The 27,486-nt window shown below is 40.5% G+C and overlaps 2 protein-coding genes across 2 annotated transcripts in view; both read right to left on the reverse strand.

The window, feature by feature from the left end:
* The window catches only part of LOC118403020, a 2,659-nt gene extending 1,752 nt beyond the window's left edge, over positions 1-907 (reverse strand). Inside the window, exons 1-2 of the mRNA XM_035801456.1 lie at positions 587-907; positions 5-260 (exon numbers count right to left, since the gene is read on the reverse strand). Of these exons, the coding sequence (XP_035657349.1) occupies positions 5-260; positions 587-717 (387 nt within the window). The 5' untranslated portion in view covers positions 718-907. The remainder of the gene's footprint in view (positions 1-4; positions 261-586) is intronic.
* Positions 908-1,442: 535 nt separating this feature from the next.
* LOC118403021 (prokineticin receptor 1-like) lies at positions 1,443-7,412 on the reverse strand. The gene is made up of 4 exons (XM_035801457.1): positions 6,974-7,412; positions 3,762-3,950; positions 3,068-3,163; positions 1,443-1,587 (listed from the first exon to the last, which is right to left on the reverse strand). Exons 1-4 carry the CDS (start codon positions 7,393-7,395, stop codon positions 1,443-1,445), a joined length of 852 nt encoding a protein of 283 aa, XP_035657350.1. The 5' UTR covers positions 7,396-7,412.
* Between the last annotated feature and the right edge of the window lie 20,074 nt (positions 7,413-27,486).

The following is a 27,486-nucleotide window of genomic DNA, read 5'->3' on the forward strand; positions in this document are numbered from 1 at the left end:
CCACTCTATCTTCTATACAGAAGACTTCTTTCACGTCGCGGGTTCTGTAGTTGGAGAAGTTAGACGGAGGGAAGGTGTTATCGGACCGGGTCGAGGAGCGTCTGTCTGCGGGCCGCCTGCCTCCGGTGACCGAGCGACTGGCTGGTTGGACCCGGCGGTTCTTCCACTGCATGTAGGCCGTGTAGCAGTCGTGCGGCAGCTTCTTCATGAACTTCCTCACGTTGCCGTTCATGGCGATGTAGACCACCGTGTCAATGGAACTGAGAAAGACCACATGTTAGAAGCTCGAAACGAAATTATTGCTTTCAAACTTTTCCCTCGTGTCCGTATGGTAGTGATAGATCTTGCATTTCCTAACTTAAATGCCCAGTAGTATGAAAATTTCAAATTACTGTCAGGCAAGGACGATCCTGCAACACAGATGGGACTTTGCGAATTTGTCTTTATATTATGGACGCGTTCCTGAATTTTTGTCTAATGTTCAGTAATCTACAGAATCGGCATCCGATCACGGTACTTTTACATCTTTGCTTTTTTTCAACAGAGTTATAAAGTTTTCTGTACAGGTTCACGCCCACATACATACCTATTTCCCATAGCTACAGCTTCCACGATGTAGTGCAGGGTGATGTTGAGTCGTGATTTGGCCAGAAGACGGGGGAAGAAGTCTCTCACCACAGCATAGCCGTAATACGGTCCCCAACATAGCACAAACATCACCTGGATGTAGAGATTTCAAATGTTATTTCCATATACATACAAAAACATCTTGATCAGGTCATTTTTCCTTGTAATGTTATAATGATCCGAAGCCTTTGTCACGTGATCGGAAGTGTGACGTCATGACAGTCAATATCCATCGTGAAACAACACAACTTGTTCTTGGATTACAATGTGCTTTATTGCATACAGCCTCTTCCACTCCCCTTAGAAAGTGCTCATGCTCAGCGTTCAATATTTCAACTTTTTCTTCAGTCATGGAACGTTCTAAGGATTGAACATGAATATGCTGGAAGAATTCACTGCATTAGAAGCATCAAAAACTTTACCTTGTGTGGGGACATCTCTACAATGTTAATTACCGTCACAAATCTACTTCCATTTAATCACCTGTAGTTGGTATTGAAGCACTCTTTTAGTCATAAGATGAAGCATTTGTTTGTGCCACACGTAAACTCCTGACAGCTATAGTAGACGAATAATATCCCTAATCTTCAACTTGAAAGTTGAACTTGGGTTCTGCATTTTTAGGTATGCTTTTGAGATTGCTCTTAATTACTCCAATCGATATAATTTCAAAGGATGAAACATGACAGACTCATGATGTTGGTAATGCATTTGAGGATTTACAATACAAGACGAAAGCCAAAGTGCTCATCAAATTAAGACTTAAGCTTCCCCCATCATCCTACTCCTACTATATCATCAGTAAGGTCTCTAGGTTAAGGGTTTGAGCTTATCCTTAGAAAGTCCTGAATCCTCTTAGTCCTTACCAGAATGACAATGAGAAGTCGGACGTTCCGTTTCTTGGACTTGAGCATGGCGGCCTGCTGAGACTCGGTCTGCTGCCCGGGGACGGTGCGGTACCTTACAGGACGGAAAGGCCATGTACCTTACATGATTTTAACAATTAAATCCGATTAGGGCTGAATACGTCACATTTTCAAGCCGCGGCCCGACCGGCCCGATTTCAGGAACGAAACAATGATATAGCAGACACCCGACTAATAAGACGTACAGAGAATAGTCGCGGGTATTTATTTTTCTATACTTATACTTATACTTAAACGTATACATTTCTATTTTTCGTTTACCTTACAAGACGATAAGGTCATGTTATTTTGATTATATTGATGACATCCACATGCACATCAATTTTCGGCCGTAAAAATGTTTTGACCATACTTTAAAGCGTACAAAGCAGCTGCAAAATAAGCGAATGTATGCCGAAACATGCACAAAAATGTCGAAAAACGGCTACTAGTGTTGAAGAATGACAAAGTCGGTCCAAAGATTAAAGAAGAAGATGTGGAGGACGAAAAATAAAGAAACTATTATTCTGTGTTCCCACCATTTGTTTGTCCTTCCCGACCAATTAGCTATCATCATGAAGACATTTTTGTTTCCAATTACTGTAAATGCAGAAACTTTCCCGGTGGATTAATGTTCGCGGTTTTCGCGGCGGCCGCTTCACCGTGAATTTAATACCACCGCGAACATTTTTCCATGGCATTAAGAGACTACAGTGCGTGGTGTTACCGGAAAATCAAAACCACCGCGAAAAGTCCATTTTCCCACTACAGCGAAATTAAATCTCCGCGAACTAAGAAATGCAGAAATGTTCGCGGTGGATTAATTTTCGCGGTTTTCGCGGCAACCACTTTACCGCGAAATTAAATCCACCGCGAACATTTTTCTATTAAACGGTATTAAACTGCAGTAGATGGTGTTACCGCGAAATTAAATCCACCTCGAAAAGTCATTTTTCCCGCTTCCGCGAAATCAAATCATCGCGAACTTAAATGCATTTACACAGTACATTTACAGTATTATTTGCACGCTCGCATCAGTGTTGGGGTACCCAGAGGTTGTCATCCATATAATCAAATCAACATGGCCTAATGGTGAAATCTGTTTAATGAAGTTTGCTAAACTCTGAGTGAAAGACCTTGAGCTAATGGCAACGAACCCATCCTGTGGGAGACAACACAAGGGGAATGGAGCCCAGTCAGACGACTGACGATGCTCAATGGCACCCCAAGGACATCAATGGACTCAGTGTTACAGTTTAGTTGCGATCGCTGATTTATATGATAAGGTTGAGTGGTCCCAAGTGATCCAAACTTCCCGGGTATGCATCTAAAGAAGTTCTCAACGCCGATGATTGAAGATCATGATTTTCAGGCACGGCATTCAGAAATACAACCAAATACTTGCAGCATGATTGAAATATCCAACTAGTCAAACTACGAAGGAATATTTTCAAATACACGATAGGTAGAACAAGTACTGTACACAACAAAAAGTCCTCCCTCTTAAGCTGTAGTCTGCAGCTGCCCTCACTCACCATATACGCCGTGCTATCCGGATGTAACAGAACGACATAATCAGGACCGGGATGATGAACTCCAACAGGAGAACAGCCACGTAGTAAGCTTTGTATCTGCACACAAAAACAAAGGATCAGATATCTCAATGTCCAATATCCTAACCTGCCAAGTTCAGGGAGAAGGTCACTGAACACATGAGAAGCCAGCAATAACTGCACAGGACCAGTTCCTGGGCTTTTTAACCCAACAAGAGGGGTGTTTCCCAGTATTTCGCCACATCCAGATCCTGTAGACATCTCTTTCCATAATATTCTGGTGAACCAATGTCTCTAAATGTGTCGCGAAGACTTGGTCTTCTCAGATAACGTTCACCTAAGATTATCTTTCCAGGCACCAAAGGGATAGGTATTTCAGGCTTTCTAGATCACAGCATTGGCAGGTGAAAAACACTGGACGTGTTCATAGTTCACCATTCATTTACTAGCTATAGATGAGTCAATCGTCTCCTGTTCCTTGGTTCAGGTACAGTGTGAGGGGGAGAAGATTTGCTTTTACCTTGACCCACCGTTGTGGAACTGGATATCAACCCCCCAAAACGACTTCTTCGGGTGCAAACTTAAATTAAGCTGAAAATTGTCAAAACGAACCTTATAAGTACTTGAGTAAAGTGTTAACGCGCATTTAGACATCGTTAGTTGAAAGTTCGCTAACCTGACTTGATGTCCGATAGGCCAGACGAGCCCACAGAAGGTGCCGTGGAAGTCCACATAGTACAGCGCACGTGAGTACACAGCTGTGGGGATGGCCACCAGCATGGAGCACACCCACACCGCCAGCACCACACACGTGGCCACGGCGCGACTCATCCGCGGGATGTGCGGCATCATGATCACCACGTACCTGGTAAGGCACAAACGATTCAGCTTTATTGTTTACAAGAAGAAAGAAACTGCATGTATTTTCTGTACAGACGCAGTATTTACTAGTGACATTTCGCCACAGAATTGCCATCTTGATAGAGCAATTTCATTGCTCTAGGAGCAAAGAGGAATTGTGTATCAAGTTAGCCATCATGATTATCACGTATCTGGTAACATAAAGACACATTCTATATCAGGGTCATGATCACCACGTATCTGGGGTGACATGGACACATTCTATATCAGGGTTATGATCACCACATATCTGGTAATAACATAAATAACGTTGAGTATCACGTTAACCATCATGATCACCACATATCTGGTAAGACATAGACACACTCTATATCAGGGTCATGATCACCGCGTATCTGGTCAAGTCAAAGTCATGATCAATATGTATCTGGTAAGATATAAAAGTTGTGTAACAAGTTCATGATCAACACGTTTTGGTAAAACACGAAAAACTTGTGTACCAACGATCAGCCACCATGACCTGGTAAGGCTAATGACACATTTCCAAACCTGAGCCGGGTCATTTGTGTTTACGTTCAAGGAATCTGCCTGGCCGAGCCCCGGTTAAGCCTCCTTAAAGCCCCCTTTATACCCCCTTCACATTAGGCGCGATTCGATCGGACGATGAGTCTGCGAGCTCTAAATTACGAGGAGGTATGACCCTAATGCCGACGAAGAAACTCTGCCATTTGTTCGTAGGTATCAGGGTCATACCTCCGCGTAATTTATAGCTCGCTGACAACTCGGCCGAGCTAAATTCTTGATTTGTAAAGGGGGCTTTAGGACTACTTCTATAGGTTTAAGATATATAGAGAGACATTCTGTTAAAGGAAGCCTTATAAATGATACTAAGATATTAATCCCGCACGCACCGTTTGATACATGAGGCAGTGAGGTTGTTACAAAGGGCTTGATCGGCCATTATCTTTACATCCTTTCAGCTCATATTGACTGCTTGGAGTTCCATCTCAATCGTCTGCATCATGTCTTTATCATTTTGCCAAAGAAGAGTATTTTTTATTCCTGGTGGTAAAAAGTACCATTATGGTCACAGTTGTTTTGTTTAGTCGACGTTGCCTGTGGGCCAATGTGAATTGCACAAAAGGAATGTACCTTGCCTTTGCAAGTAGGGAAAGAGATCTACGTCGTACATGCACACAGACACATGGTACTTTACCCTTCCAACACTCTGCCTGTTGGACTGGGCTACTTGATGCATCTATAACTAGGACAAAATGGAGCGTCCCCTCATATCAGATTCTGGCGAATTCCAATGAAAATGTTTATGTCTTTAGCGACAGACACTTTTTACAGGGGCTTTGTTGTTACTGGGACTTTATCGCATACATTAAGGACATTTAGATTATTTTATATGGCATACAGACTTTCATCAAAGGTCTTTACGATTACATCATTGGACTTTTCTTCAAGCCAGGATGCAGAATGCAAGTGCTGTTCAGAATACTGAGAAGATGTTTTCATTAAGTCGATCATAAACCTTAGATGCCTTGAACTCCAAGATACTTCTTTTCATGAGCATATAAATCAGCGCTCTATCATCTAGCTTCACAGTTACCTGCAGCTCACTAGAACTTACATCTTTTATAAGAAGTGTCTTTAATTCTGCCGACCAAGCAGACCGTGCCTGCCGTACCCGATAAGCCCAAGGCCATCAGTGTTGGCGGAAAGGCCCATCAATGTAATCCTTACACGAGGGTATCATCTAAAAGTTCCATCAGATAACCCATTCACTGCACATGGAGTGCCTAAAGGAGCAATTTTCATGTAATTTGGATTATGGAGCATATACCTGAATAAATTGTTATGATATTTTCTCTTCGGTGATTCGTGACTAATACCATGGCGGTATAACCGGTTTCTGAGAAGAGTCCATTCAAAGTTAGACTGTGTCATACAAATGGGTGTGCCCTATGACCTTTTGAGGTTCACACTAGGTAACCATGACCAGGGGCCGCCATCGTACGCTTGTCTGTATGAGATAAGATATATAAATCACAGTTAACGCAATAATAACGGTGAATAAATTGTTGAGATATTTTCTCTTGGGTGATTCCTGACTAAGATCATGGCGGTATATCTGACTACTATGAAGAGTCAAATGGGTGCCCCTTATGACCTTGTGAGGTTCACACAAGGTGACTATGACCAGGGGCCACCATCGTATGCTCGATCCCATGATATAAGATATATAAATCACAGTAAACGCGATGATAGTCACTCCCTTAGAATATACATTGCCCTTTAGGTCAAAGTCGAACGCTGATCACCATCAAAGTTTACTTCGGTGTCATTACGGTTTGGGATGGTGGCCATCGTAATCTCACTGACTTTAAATCCTTTAACTCCACACAGGCACTCCATCAAAAGATCAGTATCAAGTCCAGGAGTACGACCTTTTGGATGGAAACTCCTCTACTGCGACATGTAATGCAGGAATCAATCTGAAAGTTTGGACTTTATCAGAAAGGCTTCCAGTTGACATTGACGTATTACATACTAGGTACGTTGACCATTCTCCTATCACAATATTTTTGCATGTCCATGGTATTATTGGGGTTGTGTGGCGTTACAGCAGGGTATTGGCTCAGACCAAGAGGTTCTGGGTTCAATTCCTGCCATGCTATAAATCTTATGCAATAAGGAAATACACTTTACACTACTCACTCCGTTCGGGTGTAAAATTGGTACCTGACTTCGGTTGGGGATACAAAATGAGCTGAGGAGCTGAGCTGGGCTCCACTTCCCAATATAGTGCGCTAGACATGGATGGGAACCCACAGCATCAGGAAGGCTATGGGACTACCTACCATTTCACCTATAGAGTCATCAATTCAAATTGAAATTGATAAGGTACTACAAACATAATATCTCTTACAAAAATCTGATTCAGAACGTAATGTCGACTTCTTAGAATGTGTAAAGATCCGAAAATTATCAATAAAAGTAAAAAATATAACTAGTGCTGACCTGTCGACGGCAATGACCAGCAGTGCGTTGGTGGAGACATAGAGAGACGACATCCTGGCGTAGTTGACGACAGCGCAGGTGACGTCGCCGTACGTCCACGGCCGGTTAGGCCTGACGATGTGGTAGTCTAGTATAAACGGCACGCAGAACACAGCCACCAAGAAGTCTGACAGCGCCAGGTTGGCCACCAGAGCGTTGGTGATGGTCCGCATCTCCTTGTACTTGGCGATGACGACCATGAGCAGGAGATTCCCGACTCCACAGGTCAGCATGGTGATGGAGTACACCGTGCACAGGAAGATCTTTGCCCAGAGGACTTCGCCATCAGAGTCTTGATAGAAGAAGTCGGTCATGTTGGGAGCGAAGTCTTCGTACAGCTCGTCTGCAGTCATGGGCGGGGACATGTTGCTGATGTTCTCCATGATGCAGACCCGACAGGAAGATTCCACGAGACGATCTGTATATCAGAAAAAAAAAACGATACATACAGATAACCGAAAATGTTGAGATGACCTATCTCATGAGCAGGAATGTGGCTTTTAATAGCAACTTATGGTGTCCATGATGCAGTCCTGACAATTCTACGAGACGATATGTATATTATCAGAAGAACGATACATACAGAACACAAGAAAAAAAATGTGCGGATGATCTCATTAACTGCTTGCATGAACTTGCATGAACATGAATTTGGCTTATGTTCTCTATGATACAGACCGGACACGTCGAGCCTGCGCAACTATCTGTATATCAGAAGAAAAACAAACATAGAGAGTACTATGAAAAATATTCAGATGAAGTATCTTGATACCTGATTGTATGATCATGAATTTGGATTTCACCGACTTATCAAATAAAAATCAAGATCACTAAATTAGGTGTAATTCTTTCTTGTCAGTTTTGGAAGAACCCCACCTGGCAGAGGCAGAGACTCGCAGCTATAAACTCTTCAATAAATCCTTGACAGACTCCCTTTCGAAGAGGGACTTATTTCTCTTGACACCTTTCTTGGCACGTCAGATCATTCCTTCGTGAAAGATCATATCTAATGTAATTGCCATAGCTTACTACCAGCTGTTAACAATATTACATGTCTGATTAGTTATTAAAAACGGCTCTCACTAGCGGAAAATTTTTGCACCCCACAGAAAACTTAATCGACCGTCCAAATCTCAAAGTAAGCTCATCCATCCAAGATTACAGTTGCAAACTGTGCATACATACGGTTACGTAAGTGGCTTCCCTTTGTTCCAATCACATCTGAATTTAGACATCCAAAGCTCTGAGGATTGTCCTACTGAGTAAGGCTATGACTTGAATGGATACGTTGCCGCATCCCTTGTAGACTAGTGAAGGGCGAAGCAGGAAAGGCGTTAAAGAATAAACCATGCATAATTCATTTGATCGGCCCTCCTTGGGAGTAACCATCAGTATCTACATGCCACCTCCCTACACCAGCATTTACCCGGGCTTTACACGTTGATTCCACTATTACGACAGGCAATATATATTCATACGTACAATAGACATCACTTGCCCCTCGGAAATGACAAAATCCTCCAGAGATATAAGAGCTTGACGTTGCCTGGACATACGCCAGAAGTGAGTTGATACCGGGTGACATCAGGACATTGCACAGCACGACTTACATAACTGCTGATGGCATGACATTCAATCGTTCATATTTGTCCCTGTTGCATTGAACGTGGGAGGGACAAGGTGACAGTGAAGAATTGTTTCAAAGTTATTACCTCGATCTTGTCTGTTACAATTATACCCTCACAGTATAGACGTATCAGTTTCCTTGGATGAACCCAGAACAGGCCAGAGTACAAACACAAGAGTCGTCAAACTAGTATAGAAATACTTTGTCCCCCTTAAAAATATCGTAGAGTGAAATTCATTATCAAAACATAATTTAAACTGTCCTCACTGCTTTAAACAACAGTTGGAGTTGAGTATGAAAAACTAATGCTCGATGTAACAGGTTTATTAGATATAATATATAGTCTAACTGCAAAGCCGGCATGTTACACTGATTGATCGATGATAAGATCAAGTTATAAAAAACAGACATCTTTTCATAGTCCCACTCTAGTTTGTAGTAGTTGTACTGCATTCCTCTCCAAAATCAGTCCTAAATATGCAGCGATCATCAAGGGTAGCAAGAGTCTATGTGTCCGCAAAAATGGAAGGTCAAGACTTTCAATTTACTTTGGTGCCGAAAAAGCTGTGATGTAGAATCCCCTGGCTTAGGTTGTGATTTGATTCCTGTACACAAGTTAATGACAATAATTTTGTAAAGGTCACCGCAGCCTGAAAGCATTTTGTTTGCAGATTTGTAGACTGTAGAGAGTTTGATACCGGAAGGATCACTGGTTCTTTTCGAGCTTTAGGATTTGGCTCTACAGGCAGTGCTTTGTGGACGAAAAGTTCGCAGATCTTTCAGACAAGATAAGCTCTCAAAGTCACAGTTTGATATGCGTGGGTGAGTAAGGAAGTGGCTTTGATACTTTTTAGGTTAAGATTTACGAGTGTGTGCTGACTCGCGGGGGCCGTGGAACTGCAGCTGAGCTGCAAGGACTGTCGAAAACTTATCCTGGGAAATAAGCCTGGTGCCTTGCGTTACTGTTACAGGAGATCTGTGGCCTTGGTCCATGACGTTTGCAGCCTGTGTTATGCTTAGGTCACAATTGGAAGAGGGGGTCCTGCCGGGTGGTTTATGTTTATTCTGCGCATTCGGGTTCGGGCCTGACCCCTACATAAGACATCATGTGTCTACCGGATTAAATTTCGGCACGACCTGGGCCCAGTCTTGATTTTAAGTCGGCGTTAAAATTAGTCCCGTTATCACACCGAGAGGTACCTCCGCGGTGTCCGGTAGTCTACCGGGAAGAATCCGTGGCCAAGTTAGGGCTACAGCCATAGCAGGGCTGTGACCATAGCATGATGCAATCTCTTTCTTCGGGGGTTTATTGGATTTTCCTATTACTATGAAAACCAATCCTTTTAGCAAACTCAGTATGCTCAGAGTACGTCTCAGTGTTAGGAAACGAACACACAGGCTCCTCTGTCACCACGGGAACCAGTTACCACACCCTCCGACATCATGTTAACAGACGATCCATTTTGGCACACAACATGACACATGATTGGTCATAAAGCTTCCAGGGGCCTGACCGTCGCTAGCGGCGTGATTTATTCAGGCTAGTGACGCAAGGAACGTCGGGTTTATCCAAAGATTAACACCGTAAATCTACCTGTACATCGGAAGGATTGCAAGGGAATTAGACTCTTGGAATGCTGAGACACTGGTGGGGCAGTGTTCGTTTGCTGCATACTGAGCTTGCTAAAAGCATACTAAGCTTCTTAAAAGCTATGTTTTGATACTCGAGCCAAGGTGGTTATGTTTTCGGTCCCATTTGTGGATGGGTTTGTCGAGTTGTTCGTGAACATCATAACTAAAAATAAAGTTAGATTATGGGTATTCTTGTGGCTCTTTAGTGCCGAGCCTCTGTTTTTTGGTATTTCAGGTTTTGAGTGGAAGTTCTTTTCACTAATGCTACATTTACTACATACTATTGAACTTTATCTAGCAGGTATCATCGCGGCTCGCTTTCCAATCAATACATTCCATTGCCACAAAGCTCCTAATATCATTATAAGTGGGCAAAGAGCAGGCGTACATTAGGAGGATGAATCGGTGAACCGTTGGCTGCCCCTCAAATACCAGGAAAATGTTGTGAGAATAATTCCATAATTCCATAAAGTGTACATTGGGGAGATGGATCGTTATACCGTAAACCGCCCTTCACACCAGCAGCACAATGGGTAAGAATAATTCAATAATGGTACTGTGAAGCGCGCGGTGAATTAGAGGCACCGAACTTCGCAAAATGTGGGCTTTGCAAACAGACAGCGATCCATCAACTAGACAGCCTTTTCATTCAGGCAGAGCCTTCTCTTTTCACGAGTGGATAAACGGGCTGATCAACTGTGACCTTCAGCGTGTTGGAAATGAGCGTGTGGAAAGTGCGAGGAGACAAGAGATGATGGATAAGATACTTGTTTGTTTGCTTTTGGTTGGTTTAAATAGGATCTCCCTTAGTGAATCATTATTCTTCCTGGAGTCTGGGTGAGTAATGTAAATGTCCGTATGGCTGATACGAGACGGAGGTTCACCAAGCCCTCATGATCTGTGAAGCAAATCACCAGACAGAACTCCAGACAGAATGATTTGCACCATCTCACACTGAAGCATGCCCCTATTATTTTTCGAAAGGTGGCGTAGGTTCTCTAGCCAAACCGAAAGAATTGCTCTGTTTATAGAAGCTACAAAGACATACTGCAACTTCCCCACATTGACAGATGAACAGAACGCCACTTTTCTCTTGAAATCGCAGAACCCACAAATTGTAGAAAAGGTGGGGCTTTTCGTTTCCCCCTGCTTCCAAAAAAGAAGTCAAACCCAACCTGTTTAGAAATAATCAACACTTGTATTAGAGTAAGATATTGTTTATAACTGTTCATTGTCACTTGTATATCCCTCATGTTTATACCATGCACTTGCAATTAGCCTTCGGGCATGAACTTGCAAATAAGCTTCTTCTATACTACTCTCCTTTTAACATCGCAAAACCCACACATTACAGAAAAAGTGGTATCTTTCGTTTTCCACTGTCTTAGAAAAAGAAGTTAAACCCAATAAGTTACAGCTTTAACTAGTTTAAGTTAGGCTAGAGTAGTCGTTTGCTATACTGCTTACCATTATTTGTATGTCATTTTTGTCACTTGCAATTAGCCCTTGAGCAAGGATTTGTAATAAAACTTATAATATAATGTACATGTGTGTGGCTCATCCCGAACACAGGATCTCCTTATACGAGGGGCGTGCAATAAGTAATGGTCCTGACCCACTTCCAGTTGTCTGATCTATATGAAATTTTGTATGTGTAATAATTCATATCTCTATGGGTTATGTTGCAAAAGACAGCTCTGAACTAATTGTGGTTTCTGATTTACTGGTGTTTGAACTTAGTCAGGTGCGAAATGGACCAGGTGTGAAATGGAACCAGTTGAGTGTCGCGCAGTGATCCGGTTTTTGTATTTGAAAGGACGCACACCAAAGAAGACTTTTGATGAAATAAATGAAACTTATGGTGATGATGCCCCATCATATGACCTTGTAAAACGCTGGCATCCTGAATTCAAACGTGGCTGGAAGTCTGTGGAAACAGCTCCCAGACCTGGTCGTCCCTCTTGTGCCATTGATGAGGCATCAGTTGGAGGACCAACCAGGGGTGTCCTACAAAATCGGTGTCCAGAGCTGCATCAAACGATGGGAGAAATGCATAACTCTGGGTGGTTCCTATGAAGAGAAAGACTAATAACTGTGCCAAGTTTAATTAATCTCCTGCTATGGGAAATTAGTCAGGACCATTACTAATTGCACGCCCCTCGTATAACGTCCTTTCCTATGCACGTCCCTAGCCTAAAACAATGTCTCATTTTCTCCTGAGTGAGTCGTGTTAAGTACCTTTCCCAAGGTCGTTCACAAGATCGATGACAGGATTCGAACTAGGGACCTGTAGGCCCTGAGCCGAACACGCTGTCGTTACGCCAGGCGCTCCCACGGATTGTTGCTTTCCATCTCAATGCACGTATGATAAATCATACAGCTATTTACATTTTAGCTGACGAAAAAAAGGTGTGCTTCCATTGCAAAACTAGGTTCAATCCGTTTCTGCAAGTTCTCAATCAAAGGATTACGCAGCTAGAATATTCTTCACAAATCTCTACATGATCCATAAACTTACAACAGGTCAATTCAATTTTGATTGCCGTTTGGTTTGTAGGATGATTAAATTCCATGTTTCATAGATTTCTAAAATGCACAGCTCAGGATTAATTGTCATTTGGTTTGTATGTATGTATGCGTGTTCGTTGTCTCGCTCTCATTGTCAGCATGTGTGTGTGTGTGTGTGTGTGTGTGTGTGTGTGTGTCTGTGTGTGTGTCCGTGCGCGTGTGTGATTTTCACACCATAATGTTACATTCTTTAATTTGGCCCATGACACAAGCATATGCCTGATTTTTTTTGCTCGTTTTACACAAGACGTTTAACATTCCTTTGCAGTCCTTCCCAACGGGTCCGTAAAGAGTAATAACTTTGATCCCGCCTCAGAGTCAACAAAAATTACGATCTTTGCTCCAGCAACGTTCCACCGAGATGGTTCTCATGAAAGCACCTGACCCTAGACACCACCAGCGATCAATACTTACAGGGCATTAGGTACAGGATTTATCTGTGAGCTGGGAGATGTTTCTGACCTTTCTGCTACACAAAACATTAATAGAATAGATACCAACGGCGTAGGGGCTGATAGAAGTAAAAGTATGTTCAAGTTAAAGTATTAGTCAACCATAAATTGAACTCCAGACATGGAAAGCTCATGATAGTGTTCACGCAACTTCACGGTTTGACTTCTATCTTTGCATTCACATCCAGCAAGGAGACAATTTTTCACAGTCTCTGCTAGGCTCAACATGCAATCCACTGGGAAAAAGTGGAAATTGGCTAATTAGACAGATAACACACCAGAGTTAGGCGGCCAAATAGTACAGTTGTCGACACGCACCAATTGTACTTTTTGCTCCTCTGACATATTATCTAACTATTTGGCACATTTTTAGTATTTTTCAGCGACATGGGGAGCCTGGTAAAGGCGAATTTTTCACTAGCTTTCTTTTTTAGCCTTTTTGTCTGATAATGTTGAGATGATCGGAGAGCACAAAACGATGCAGACAAATTTTAGGTGAAAGATGAAGATCTGTAGTTGTATTTTTGACAATGATATGTTTTTAAGATGTGGTGAATTTCGTTATATAATTTTTCTCGTCTTCGACTATAAATTTTGGTGAGGGTCTATATTTTCCAATATAAAATTAGAATCTAGGCACTCATTTTCACTTGAGTGGAGTGGAGTGAAGGTATAAATTGTAAAATGCCTTTTGAAAATTCAGGACATTCAAGATCAAAGTCATCAACAGTATCCAAAAGACTACACGATCTTTCCGATATCAAACTGTGAGGAGACTTTCACCGTGCCCTTAACGTCCTTGGAGATGTGGTTCATATTGAAGATATTGATTTATGACCTACAAGGTCAAGTTGTTCAAGTAGTTCTTGGATTTGAAGGATGATACTTTTGTCGTTGTGAAGGTTAGCTCTTCTTCAAATCCCTTCAGGAGCTTAGTTCATCCTCAGCGCACCAATTAAAGCACACCTTTGGCTCTAAAGCAGGAGCATTACTCCTTCTTTGGGGCAGTGAACTGAAGTGGAGTATTAAGAGGTCATCAATCTGGCTTCTCAAATGTATCAAAGGGCTTTTAAATGGGATGTCTGCTGTATGGAGGAGCAATGGGTCAAGCCTATACGGTACAACGGACCTGCAGGAAGCCTTCTCCTGTAGATTCCCGTGGCTAAAAGAAGATTCCGACGTATCTCTGAAGAAGCTTTTAAAAATCTGAAACATACTGAAAATATGAACTACAGGTCCAAAGTTGATCCTCGTTTTCCCGACCCCTACCCATCCACCAAATATCATATGAATCCGCTCACAGATTTTGGAGTTCTTTCAGGGACTTAGCTTCGAGTATCTTTGACATAACGCAGGAGCATTGCTCCTAGATCGGTCTTTAATGGAAGTGAAATGCAGGATGTTGTTAAGAGGGCTTCACAGAAATGTCCAGCGAGGTAGAATGGGATTTGTTATATATGCTACAGGTCACGCCTCAACGAACCCGTCGGAATGTCTCTCCTCTTGATTCTTGATATCATCCAGAAGAAGAGTTTGAACCATCTATTTATCATTTCCTGGATGTCTAACCTTCATAAAAGTCTCTCCTCTTGATTTTTGATGCCTGTTTGACGTCCTACGTATCCCCAAAGAAACGTACAGAATCTAAAGTAAACTTGCCAAGTTATTCGGGAATTATCTGACTGAAATTATGAATTAGGAGGCTCAATATCGAACTTGACTATATTTTCCCGACCTCAACCCACCTTGCAAGCATCAGAAAAATCCATCCACAGCTTCTCGAGTTGGTTGACGATTCTCCACACGTAAGCAGTAGTACTTCACATCGTCGACATTAAAGCTACAGCACAGACTTTGCTGTGCAAGGAGTATCATACACATCGTTAAGTAAGCTTAAGTCGCAAAAGTATCACAGATTTTGAATAAGGCCTTATTGACGCATCATAGCAAAGTGTTTGTCGTGACACAGACTTTGTGAGTTAATGTAATATAGCTGCAGATTTATAGCACAGAATCTTCATGGTCATCTAGTCATCGTTAGCATATTCATGGTTCTGCTCCATACAATTTTATACATTTTTTACGTTTTGGGCAGATAATGGAGCTATTCATATGGCCTTGTTATTGATCATTTGCAACTATCTAAGTGGTGGACGTCAGAACATTATCGTTTTTATGTGTGAGAGCTTGCAGACAGTTTATGAATGACATCATAGCAAGAGATATGCTGTGACGAGACCGTTTTTGGACATATAGTGGATCTATTCATATGACCTTGTTATTGATCATTTGCACCTATCTAAGTGGTGTTTCAGACATATGTAATCTTAATGTGTTCTGATGGACGTCAGAGTATATAATGCATTATCGTTTTTATGTGTGAGAGCTTGCAGACAATTTATGACTGACATCATAGCAAGAGATATGCTGTGACGAGACCGTTTTTCATAAACTCATCTAAAAGTTCTCACGGTATATATAAATATGTACCAAGCTTACAAGAATCCAATATTCAGCATGCCCCACCACCATCGCTTGTGCAGTGCGGTGTGAAGATGGTGAAAGTTTCATCACCTTCTGTAAGGTGCGACACGTACGACCTCACGACACGGTTATAGATCCTGGAGATTGTGACCGTACCTAAGACTCATAAAGGTACGAGAGTCAACCGTCTCAGGTCATATCAAATCCGTCTTGCTATGGTGGATTAAATGAAAATCTTCAGGCATGTCATGTAACTCTGTTGACTAAGTTGAACACTTTTTTACGAGTGTAAAATCGTAAAGCCCTTATAATTATGGGCACAAGTGGAGAAATTGTATCATATCAATTATGGCACTTCTTTATTATTAGACTTACATTACGTCATGGCACGGAGGTACGGTTGCTATGCTTTTGTCCGCGTTGTCAGGGTAATTTGCCCCGCCCAAGGCACCGCGGGGTGCCGTCGGCGGCCCTGTATTCATGTCTACAGACTGATACACATTGCTAAATATTTCTCAAAATAACGCATGGATGGTCATGTAAAAAAAACAGCAAATAGCACTTACAGAGAGGATACGTTATAACGGATAGTTTATAAACTCTTGTCAAATTTCAGTATATGAACTTGATAATGATTGGAAAACGTACCATATCAAAATGTAGATACGACAAATATTTTATACGTCACTTTTCTTCACTCTCTGTAATTTCTCTGTAACATCTCTGTAACATACGATATTGTAAATCTAAACATAAAGTCCATGGCTATAGACCATGGGAAGATCTTTAAAAAACTATCTTCTGGCTCCAGGCAATGCCATCTGCCCCGGATAGAGTATTGCCAAGCCACGATAGACGTGATACCAGGTTAAGCATCACAACAGAACATACTGCTGTAAACATGTAGACATAGTAATGGATTATTAGGCTATTCCCAGTTTTCGACGTCAGATCAAAATATTATTGAACAGGTAAATGACTGTGACTTAGTTGGCGAAATGAATTGAGCCTTGTTGCAAAACGACTTGTTTATGGCGAAAGAACTATGACGAACTGACATTGTGGCGAAACAACCTGTAACCGTTTTATTGAACAAGCGACACGACTGAGACCAAGATAACAGCCACATGCAGCGATCGTACCCTTTTGTATTGCTTTGGATAACACCTCAAGTAAAGCAAACCTTGGGGCAAACACTAGGGCAGACCAAAGGAAGCCTACTGTATCTAACGTTTACTACTCTCAGAAAAAGAAATGGAAGCCTTGAAGCACCCACATCTAGCTTTTTAGGGTTCTGATGTTCCGTATGGCTTTTTTTAAAAGCCAACATGAAAATTCCACATTTTAATTTCAAGTCAAGCCAATATAAGGGCAATAACTAAGACAGACTAAAGGAAGTCTGAAGATCTAACGTATCTAATTTTCAGAACCAGAAATGGAAGCAGCGCTAGCAACATCATATATTTTTCCTAACATTTTATGGTTCTAGTTCTCCGTATGGCTTTGAACACTCAAACCGACAAGAGAATGATAGATTAATCTTTTATCCAGTCTGTACTAGTTTCTTACCAAGGACACTCTTCTTTATCAATAAGATTCGTTTGAATCTATGACTCAAAGGTTGCTCCATCCTTGACTTCATTGAAATCTTACATCTGTTATGCTAGCAACAAAAATAGAAAGTATCGATCCAAACTTTAGCAATGATTTCTCTCGAGACGATATCTATGTAGAAAGTGAGATGTAGAGGAAAAAGCTTTCTAGAACTCCATGTTTGGTACAGTGCCATCTGTCATCACGCTAGATCATTGTTATAAATTATGTATACCTCTCTGCCCTGCACAAAGTGTCCCAGACTCTTCCATACTGCTCTGGGACTGAGCAGCCACTTAAGACATTGCCAACAACAATCAGCAAATGAGGCTAGATTGACATTAACTAATGCTCGGCCACGAGCGGACGCCGATGATGATGATCTGTCATCACGCTAGATCATTGTTATGAATTATGTATATCTATCATCTTATCATTAACATGCATGTCACGTCTAACAGAATACTAAACTGCAATAATTGACAATTAAGTATACCGACTTTTACAAGCGATGAAAACGAAACCAATTTCAAAGAACAGAGTATATTAACTTAATCGACTAGAAAATGAATGCCACAAGGTTCATCATAAATCAATACATAAACGGAAGAAATAATGCATATAGACGACACGTGCATTCCCTATGGTCTTAAAGAAACATTGTACCCCCCATGAGTTTAATGTATTACTCCATATATCTTTCCGAAATGATTGATAGTTTATTCTTAATTGCATGTTTTAGAGATGATGTTTTCTTAACGGTAAGGTGATCTCTGCCATGCTCCAATAACAATGTTTTGGACATCTTCCAAGACATGTAATAGGAAAGATGGACACTGATGATAGAGTGCATAGTCACGGGATAAGTTACACTTCCTGTGGGCTAAGACTTAAGGTGCACTCTCACCGGACGTGGGGCACGTTTGCGGCATTGCTGCGTTCGTTCACTGCGTCACTGTTTTGTTATTTTCTCCGTTGTATCATTCAGATATTGCGTAATACGTAACAGTATGGCATAGAAGACGACAAATGACACAACAAGTAAAAAAATTCGTTCATTATCACTGAAATTCGTTGAGTATCTTTCAAACCCCGCAATGCCGCAAGCGTGCCCCACGTCCGGTGAGAGTGCACCTTCAGGAAGCTGGAATCCCGGCTGTTGTAGCTCACCCTTTTCTTCTTATACATGTATGATGCAAAACAGGACAGTACACAGGAGTACGTACAATTTGGGCGCTTCAAACCCGAGGATGGCATATCTTGTGCAATAATTGAGCAATGCAGTTGCTATGAGAAATTTTGTTGGGTGGATGTTGAAACGAAACTTGTTTTCTGACATTCAATTCAACAGAAACCTAACAGGGGTCAAAGATTGACTATTGCAAAAATCTTCCATCTGAGTGTTGGATGCATCATCATTCTTTTCTGAAGCCCCTGTCACCCATTCAGTACCTTCAATGCCAATTATTTTTTTCCCATTCACTCTCCTGGAATTAATCCTATTTCAGCTTTAGTTTGCTTTCTCTGATCGAATCCAAACAGAATATGACTGCCAATTTTGATTTTTCTTAATTCTTAGTTTGATGGCTCAAACGACTTTCAAAGACCAGCGGGCAACCTCTCTGAGCAACTCCCGATCACAGATGACATTGTCGACTCCCAACGTACAATCGTCTTCAAAGGTTCGGGAGACCATTGTCGGCTATGTGTGACAGAGGCTTTAGGTTGGACAATCAGACGGTATGCTTATATGTCTTTCCTGCTACATTTACTTGCGGACTAATCTCTTCAGTCCACAAATAACCGGCGTTTTGATTTCTGCCTTCAACATTCTCTTCTTCGTCATTTTATTCTTAAGGCACTTCGTTTCCCTTTACCTTTACCGACGTATTATAGCAACGTAAAGTTCCAGGCTGGTGACTCTAAGATGTCAAAGCCAACTGAAAATGTCCTACAATACAACAACACTACAACGCTACAAACTACAGTATGGCTGGCCTACATTTGCCAACATCTTACAAACGTAGACGTAAAGGATTCACTCACCAAAACATGGTCGTGATGCCAGGGCCTTTTATGTGAACGACAGTTTCTTCATTGCATCTTTGGCTTGTCATTCCCTCAGCTTGTATCGATGTTCATGGTTGACTTCTATATGGTATTTACGACTCAGTATACTAGTAGCATCCGGTATCTTATACACAGCGGGCGATTCAGACGATTTCTCCTTTGGCAAAGCTATATGGAACCCACAAACTGGTTTCCATCCTTATATACGCGACCACGACATTATATGCATATTACTAATAAGTTCCGGTGACGTGCAAGACCTGGACCAGTTCATTATGTCGAGGGGGTGTTAACTGGTAGTCTTGCAGACATCCATTCGCCCTTCAGTTCCATACTATTAGGTAATAGGTACGTGCAGTATGGCTGCAAAGGTGTCCATCTGTATCTGTATCTGTATCTGTAACTAGCATATAGCCGGTATAACCTCCCTTCGGCTTAACACTTCGGCGTCACAGGCAGCAGTTGGTTATGTATCACTGAACGATCTATCACAACTAACCTTTGCACATCTGACTACAAGTGTGTTTGAAGCTAACTAGTGATGATGCACCTACTGTACTTGATGGTGACGAATAACACATGAAGGCACGACTATTTCTTACACACATCTCATGTGTAGTTAAAAGGATGTCTCGCACATTGGGAAAAGATGGGACATGAGATGGTGAGAACTACGCACTACCTTAATGGTATAGGCTCTTATCGAGTAAGAGAGATAAATATGATGGCGTCGATGGATTCGGTTACTCAAAATGTATACAGACAGTCTTTTCACAGCTAAGTACATGACTGATGAAAAGGCGCATATATTTTGAAATAATTCCGCGCCAGGTACTATTCAAGAAGAAGAGTTGGAGCTGTCACGTACTTTTGGTGCATGTATGAATTTGGAACAGACTATCTTTCTACAATCATATTGAACGTGGGACGAAATGCTCAGGTCTATTCTGTGATTTAAAAGCACGACGTTGTTGAGAGACTATACTGTACCTTTGTCTACACATGTTTCAAGAAGAGGGGGGGGGGCATTGTGGATATGAACTAGTGTAGATATGGAACATTTCTTTACCCTCTTACTCTGTTATCTCACCGAATGCATGCAGTCTATATTTGTTATGAAGACGTATCATTGTTATTGTCTAACAGTACATTAAACCTGTATTACAACGCTTCTACTTTATTTGAATAAATGTGTGAAGGTGCTAATATATCTTTACATGTCAAAATGATAGGGCCAGTGAAAATGTTACAAATGACGTACAATGGAAAAGAAAATACGGCAATTTGTACGCAAGTTGTGTACATTTAATTTCATTTTATTGCGAGATAAGCCTACAAGAATACTACATATTATTGGAACAGAAATGTTAAGCTGCTAATATATCTGTAGCCGTTACTTGTCAAAATGATAGGGCCAGTGAAAATGTTACAAATCACGTGCAATGGAAAGACAACATGGTAATTTGTACGTAAGCTGTCTGCATGAGATAAGCCTACAACAGTACTAAACGCACAAACCAACATTCAAGGAGCAAAAATTCGATACCACAGTGGCGCGAGGATGCCATGAAGTCTGATTAGGGAATCCTAGCGCAGCTTGTTTCTGCCCCGTTTTTAACCGCTCAAAGTATGAAATGCTGAGGTAAATGTTGGAATATAGTGCAGTAGATTTCATACAGATTGCCTTATCCATAATATTTCTTCTTTTAACGCTCTAATATTGCTTAGGTTGCCTTTATGCCTTAGCGTGAGCGATAACCAGATGGGCTGGATGAGTTGGTTATTGCTTGGCGTTATCGTGTTTTACGTGCCGCTGATTTATATTTGATTTGTCGCTTGATTTGTCAGCAGCCGGATTCAGAAGGATTTACACACACACATACTTCAATTGTAATTGGTTTATTTCACAGAACCACACATGTCAAGATACTCGATACCAGAAGTAGATTCAACTATCAACTATCTTTAAATCCAACAGCTCTCATTATGCTAGCCTGGTATTCAGACGTATTATGGCTCCGAGTCTCTTCTAGCCTCTCCGCAAATTATGCTAAGATGGACAATAAAATGAAAGACTTCTTTCTAATTAGAAAAGAAAATGGCGGTCACGTTTAATCCCGACTGATTGTATAAAGATTTACTCTGTGTCCCTATTTTGTAGTTTATAGTTGACCATACGAAAGTCACTGCACTTTTTGTCGTGTCAATAAAGCTGGCCATATCGTATCCGCGTGGTGCAGTGGTTTACGAAATAACTCTGCCTCTCTCCACGTCTGGTTCAACTTCCGTGGAGTGAGCGGCCCGAGTTCGCGCCCGGACCCGGAGACCACAGGTGAAGAGTCGCATCGAAGCAATAAAAGAACCCAACACACTTATCGAAAGGAGTAGGGGTGGCCTGGTGTGCTTGGCAAGACGTAGACAAGCCGCTTTCCGTGTAGATCCCAATTTCCCATGATACTGGGTACAGGTTAAGCCATGCTTATAGCAATGATGATACTAACGCGTAAGAACACACTTCGAATACTCATTTCTATAATCACTACACAGAAATGCAAGCAGTGAATCCGAGATAGAAAAATTTGACAATTTTCTGACAATTAACACGAAGAAAATTTTTTATGTATTTTGAATTGTGCAAGTTTAAAATGTTCCATTGTACCTAATAATGTTAGTCAGTCTATGCAGACTACGACTCTACCCAAAGGAACTAAACGACAATGACGACTTCAGTACTTATAAATGTAATTTACCACCAAAACGACAGTAAGGTGGTGTTATTTCTGAGTGATGATGATAAACATTGTCAACTGATTTTTTATGGGTTATTCGATGAGTGTGAGGTTTACCTTAAATGTGATGCACACCGAATAATAAAAAGTTGCAAGGAATGGAAATACCAAGATCCTATCAAACACCTCGCTGTTTGCTGATGACGATCACATTTTCCGCACGGAAATGTGATCAGTCAACCAGAGGTATGCATTACGCGGAAAAGATACAATCAAATTAAACATCCATAAGTTAGAATCTGATTTCTGTTGACATCTGTATGTATTAGACGAAATATAATCAGTCACCCAGGCTAAAGGCGTCGCTGATGAAAGGATGGATACCTAACTTCATTTTAGAATTGCGTAAAGAGATTGAAGATATCTAAGCTCAATGCGTTGTTTGGCTTAGCCTGGGAACCATCCGGGTACACTACAAAAAATCTTTTTTCTTATTTTTCTTGTTTTCTTGTTTTTTCTTATGGAGAGAAAGAGTTTCTTGTATAAAGAAAGGTTGAGAAAAATCAAGAAACCTCCCATAAAACCTTTGTATGTTGATTCCTACACGAAGATTTTCATTCTTGTTTTTCCTTAACTGAAGAAAATATTTCCAGTATAATGCTCACTGACAAGAATGTTCAAGAAATTAAAGTAGAACTTTCTTTTCCAGTCTTTGCACAAGATTTGCTTCTTGTTTGATCAAATGGAAGATATGGCAGAATCTGTCCTGCAGATTATTATTCTTAAAGATTTGTTTTCATTAGAATAAAATTCTTGAACTTTCTTGTTGTCTTAATGTAGAATATCTGAGAAACATAATTCTTGCTTTTCTTGCTATTATAAGAAAAGCAAGCAGTTGCAAAACAAGTTATAACTAGCATTAAGTTCCCAAATGTTCTTGTTTTCCTTACCCATTAAGTTACAACAAATTTTCATCAATCAATGACTGTTTTTGACTTACCCATTAACTTTTGAGAAAGATGTTTCTTGTTTTCCTTGGCAATGTTTAAGAAGATACAATAATTTTCTGAACATAATATTACTTTTCATACTAATACGAAAACAAGAAGTTCAGAAACAAACTTTAAAAATATTCTTCAATGTTCTCATGTTCCTTATCAAGAAAGTTTAAGAAATATGATTCTTGTTTTTCTTTATAATACTTATATTAATAATAAAAACAATTAATCATTTTATCCTTGTATTCTTAGCAAAAACTCAGAGCATCAATATATGAAAAACAAAAATTGACCCTGCATGATTTTCTTTTATTTTCACAATATGAGAGTTTAAGAAAGATAATTCTGTTTTTTCTGGAAATAAGAAAGTTAGCTGTGCTAAGGATCATGGGAAATTACTCCCATCATCCTTTGCTGTTTCATTTGAATGTTACCGGTAGTCTGAGTGGGTCTGAGTGGAAGGTGCTGCTCTCTAGCTGTAATTTTTGCCTTAAGGCCATTAGATCTTCCAATAACAGGGAACAAATATGGTGTGTTTAGTGATGACAATGTTCTGCATCATTTGGGACATTGTGAACAATGTGGCTAGCTTTTTTAAAGTTCGAAAATGCTACCGAAGCCAAGGCCAGAAGCTGGACGCCCCCCTCCCCCATGCAGGTATGTTAGCCATCTTTGTTTGGAATATGATTTCTAAAGCTACTACATGTATTTCTGTAGATGTATAATGATATGGCCGAACAGTAATTACAGAATATGAAAGTAAAGTGCATGATTTTCTGCATAATACTAAGAATTGACTATAATATTTGCAAGGAAGGAATGTATTGAGATTTTGATCTTTACAGGGGGAGGGGGGCGATATATAAGGAATTGGCGGTCATCCATGGTCTTTGTGTGTTGTTCTAGGCTCAGAAACCTGTTGGAACAAAGAGGATGTTCCCAGCTCAACTTTGGAAAAGCTTTCAACAAGGACAAGTTGCAAGTCATCAATCATAATTGCAACAAATTATGGCAACATCTTAACTTTTAATTAATGGTTTTAGAAGGATAATTAGTAGTGTGCAGTACTGTATCATGTGTATGAGTAAAAGGACAAGTAAGTAAAGTGTAGTTACGAAATGGTTCATTTTTTCAATCTTTGGTAAGGAATGGGTAATAGAGGAAAACACAACAAAACTTGTATGGAACATATTGATGATAATAAATATGATTGGCGTGTATTTACATAACTGTTAACATTTGATTTGTTTGTATTCTTTATATTAGAATGACAATCTTAGTTTAAGAAACTAGTTTCTAGGTTTGTGGTTGCAAGAAGTTTAGTCTTGGAGGGAGAATGGTATTTCTGGTACAAAAACCTTAACCTTATTGCAAGAAAGCCATTCTCAGTGTAAGAATTTAATCTTGGAGACAGAAAGTAATTTCCGGTAAAAGAATCTCAATCTTCATGCAAGAAAGCCCTTCTTGGTGTAAGAAATTCTGTCTCTGAGATAGAAAGGTATTTCTGGTGCAAGAAACTCAATCTTGGCACAAGAATCTTATTCTAGGGGTAAGAAAGTCATTCATCAGCATGCAAGTGTTAGAAATAGATTCTTACCACAAGAATACTTTTCTAGAAGATTTCGTCCATCAGTGATAAGAAAAAAGTTCTTACTAGAATCTTGACACAAGAAAAATATTGGTTTCTTGAATTTTCTCAAAACAGGGATTCTTGTATACAGAAGAATATTCTTGCTGAAAGATCAGTTTTCTTTGTTCAAGAAAAAATAAGAAAAATAAGAAAATGCATTTTTTGTAGTGTAATGGTTAGCTCATATGATCGCTTCTGGAATAGCAGAGAAGCGACTGTATATAGTGTATAAGAAATGTCAGAGTGACAAGAGACTGTACATTTATATGGTGTATGATAAACGCCGGAGCGAACTACTATCCGGATGGTACCCAGGCTAAGTTTGACTGGCTTCCAACAGGGATATCTGTGTAGTTACCTCCATGAAATGTCATGGAGGTTATATTTTACCCCGTGTTTGTCTGTATGTCTGTGTGTCTGTCTGTGTGTAAACAAAATAACTCAAGAACGGCTTGGTGGATTGGTTTCATCCTTTGTGTGTTAATAGGGTGTGATGAAAGCTGGAAATGATTAGATTTTAGTCCCCCTAGCGGCTTTCCTTGGTACTGCAGCGCAACTTCCGGGTTTGCTATCTCGTGTTCTGAGCAAGCTATGGTCACGATTTTGACGTTTTAGATAGCTCTTGTGCTCAGAAATAAGTGACGTAAGTTTGGGCCCCCTAGCGTCTAGTTTTGGGAAAGCAGGGGCATTTTTGTCAAAAACTTCTGAAGACGATAACTCAAGAAGGGAATAACGGATTTTCATCATTTTTGGTATGTAGGTACCTTACACAATGTTTTACAAGATAAGATACTAATTATGCAAAATAGGAGTACATTTGCATAATTAATGAGAATATTCTATCATAGCATTTTTTTTCAATTTATCTCTTGTTCAAGACATGCTATGGTCTTGATAATTTGGTGGTAGATAGCTTTTGGTGTCATGAAAAAGTGGGGCAAGTTTTAGCTCCCTAACATTTAATTGTGGAACTGCATGGGTGTTTTTGTCAAGACACTCCAAAGAGGATAACTGCAGAAAGAAACGATGGATTGCCTGCATTTTAGGCATGCGGGTAGCTTAGGCAAAGATGTTCATAATGATATACATGTTATGCAAATGAGGACTTAATTTGCATAATTAATGACGAAATTGTATAGTTCCATTGTTTTCAATAACTGGACCTCAATACATGTAACACATGTTAATTACGATAGGTGGAATATAAGCAGATACCAAATATGGTAATGAGGAACTTATTTGCATAATCTATGTAAAAATTGCGAAACCGCTTTATGATTAATAATGGAAATTTTATAACTGTGACATGTGTACGTTAGTCAATGATGAACAACACCATGCATAAATTATGTTAATGTGTTAGTCAATTGCATGAGTTACGAAAGCTCTAAATTTTCATGGAGGTATGAGGTCGCCGAACTCTATTTATAGATACATGTAGAATTCGGCAAAAAATGTGGTCATAATTGGAGATGGCAGTGAGTCAGTGGGAAGGGAATCGTTTCTCCCCTTTGGAAATTCCTAATGTGGCCAAACTCGATCCAACCATTTTTCATATAACCAGCGTAGGTAATCTGAAAGAGACTAGTTTCGCATTATCATTGAGATCTAGCTACTAGATTTCCTGCAGATCTTCAAGATTGTCTTGAGGAAAGGTATTGTGACTGTATAAATAGTCTCAAAACGCAAACTCCAAGGATATGCACATATACACATCTACAGTTATTGTGATGATTGTCTAAATTCACAGCAATATCATAGCCTCCGCAAGGCCTTCCTACGGGGGTACGGTGATCGTAGAATTCGGCAAAAAAAAATCTGGAAATTGGCCAGGATAGTCGGTCTAAGCTAAGGTAAATATTTCCCCTGTGCGGGCGTCCAACTCTTAAGTAGCAAAACTCCCCCGCCAAATTATTCTCCATTTAACAGCCAGTGTAGTCCGTCTGGTAGAGACTAGCAATACCATGTGAAAATTTATTAACCAATTTAAAAAGGTCTAGGTAAGTTTTTGGTGATAAACGTGTTTTGTTAACACACTTGAATGTGATGTCCCTTGGTGATAAATCTATGTCCGACTGGAGATTACTATTCCACAGACTCGACATGCATCTTCCAAACTTCCCGGACTTCAGCAGACGTAATGGCCCAATTTGGGATTGCTATCCGTCAGGGATGGAGTGGTCTTTAACCGTAACTGATGTCAGCGTCGAAGTTGAGCTCTTTGTTCCAGTTAGTCTGCTGCAATCGCCCGAGCATCGCTTATAATAATAACTTTATTGCACAACAATTGTACAAGGTACAAAATATGGCTTATATGTGACAGGGACGGTTTTCAGGTGAAAAATACGCGCAACCCTCTGTCGATTTTAAATATGGCCGATCTTCCATCGATACGCCCGAAGATCGCGGATAATGTGACAGGGGTACAACTGGGAAACCCTAGCGACTTCACTGCGACCTAAAACTTCACCAAGCGGTGAAAGAAATCCATAACAATAATCTTTTCTAAACTTTGTGTGATTTGCTGTCTTTTCAGACATACTACAACATTTCGCATAATATTTTAATTACGAAGGCATGGGTTACACCGATCACAATTTAGCTCGCAGTGAGTTCGCAGCGCGGTTTCCCTCTAGTGGATTTTTTGGAACACTTTTTCTCCAAGGTATAAACCAAACAGTGACGCACGTC

This window comes from Branchiostoma floridae, chromosome 16, assembly GCF_000003815.2.
Source record: "Branchiostoma floridae strain S238N-H82 chromosome 16, Bfl_VNyyK, whole genome shotgun sequence".
In the NCBI taxonomy this organism is placed as follows: domain Eukaryota; kingdom Metazoa; phylum Chordata; class Leptocardii; order Amphioxiformes; family Branchiostomatidae; genus Branchiostoma; species Branchiostoma floridae.

What these genes read in the sequence shown, in the direction of transcription:
- LOC118403021 (XM_035801457.1), bottom strand. Translation starts at nt 7,395, where the DNA reads ATGGAGAACATCAGCAACATGTCCCCGCCCATGACTGCAGACGAGCTG. An exon ending in CCTATCGGACATCAAGTCAG is followed by an intron (nt 3,164 to 3,761) that starts GTTAGCGAACTT and finishes TTTTGTGTGCAG; the next exon opens with ATACAAAGCTTACTACGTGG. An exon ending in CGGATAGCACGGCGTATATG is followed by an intron (nt 1,588 to 3,067) that starts GTGAGTGAGGGC and finishes CCGTCCTGTAAG; the next exon opens with GTACCGCACCGTCCCCGGGC.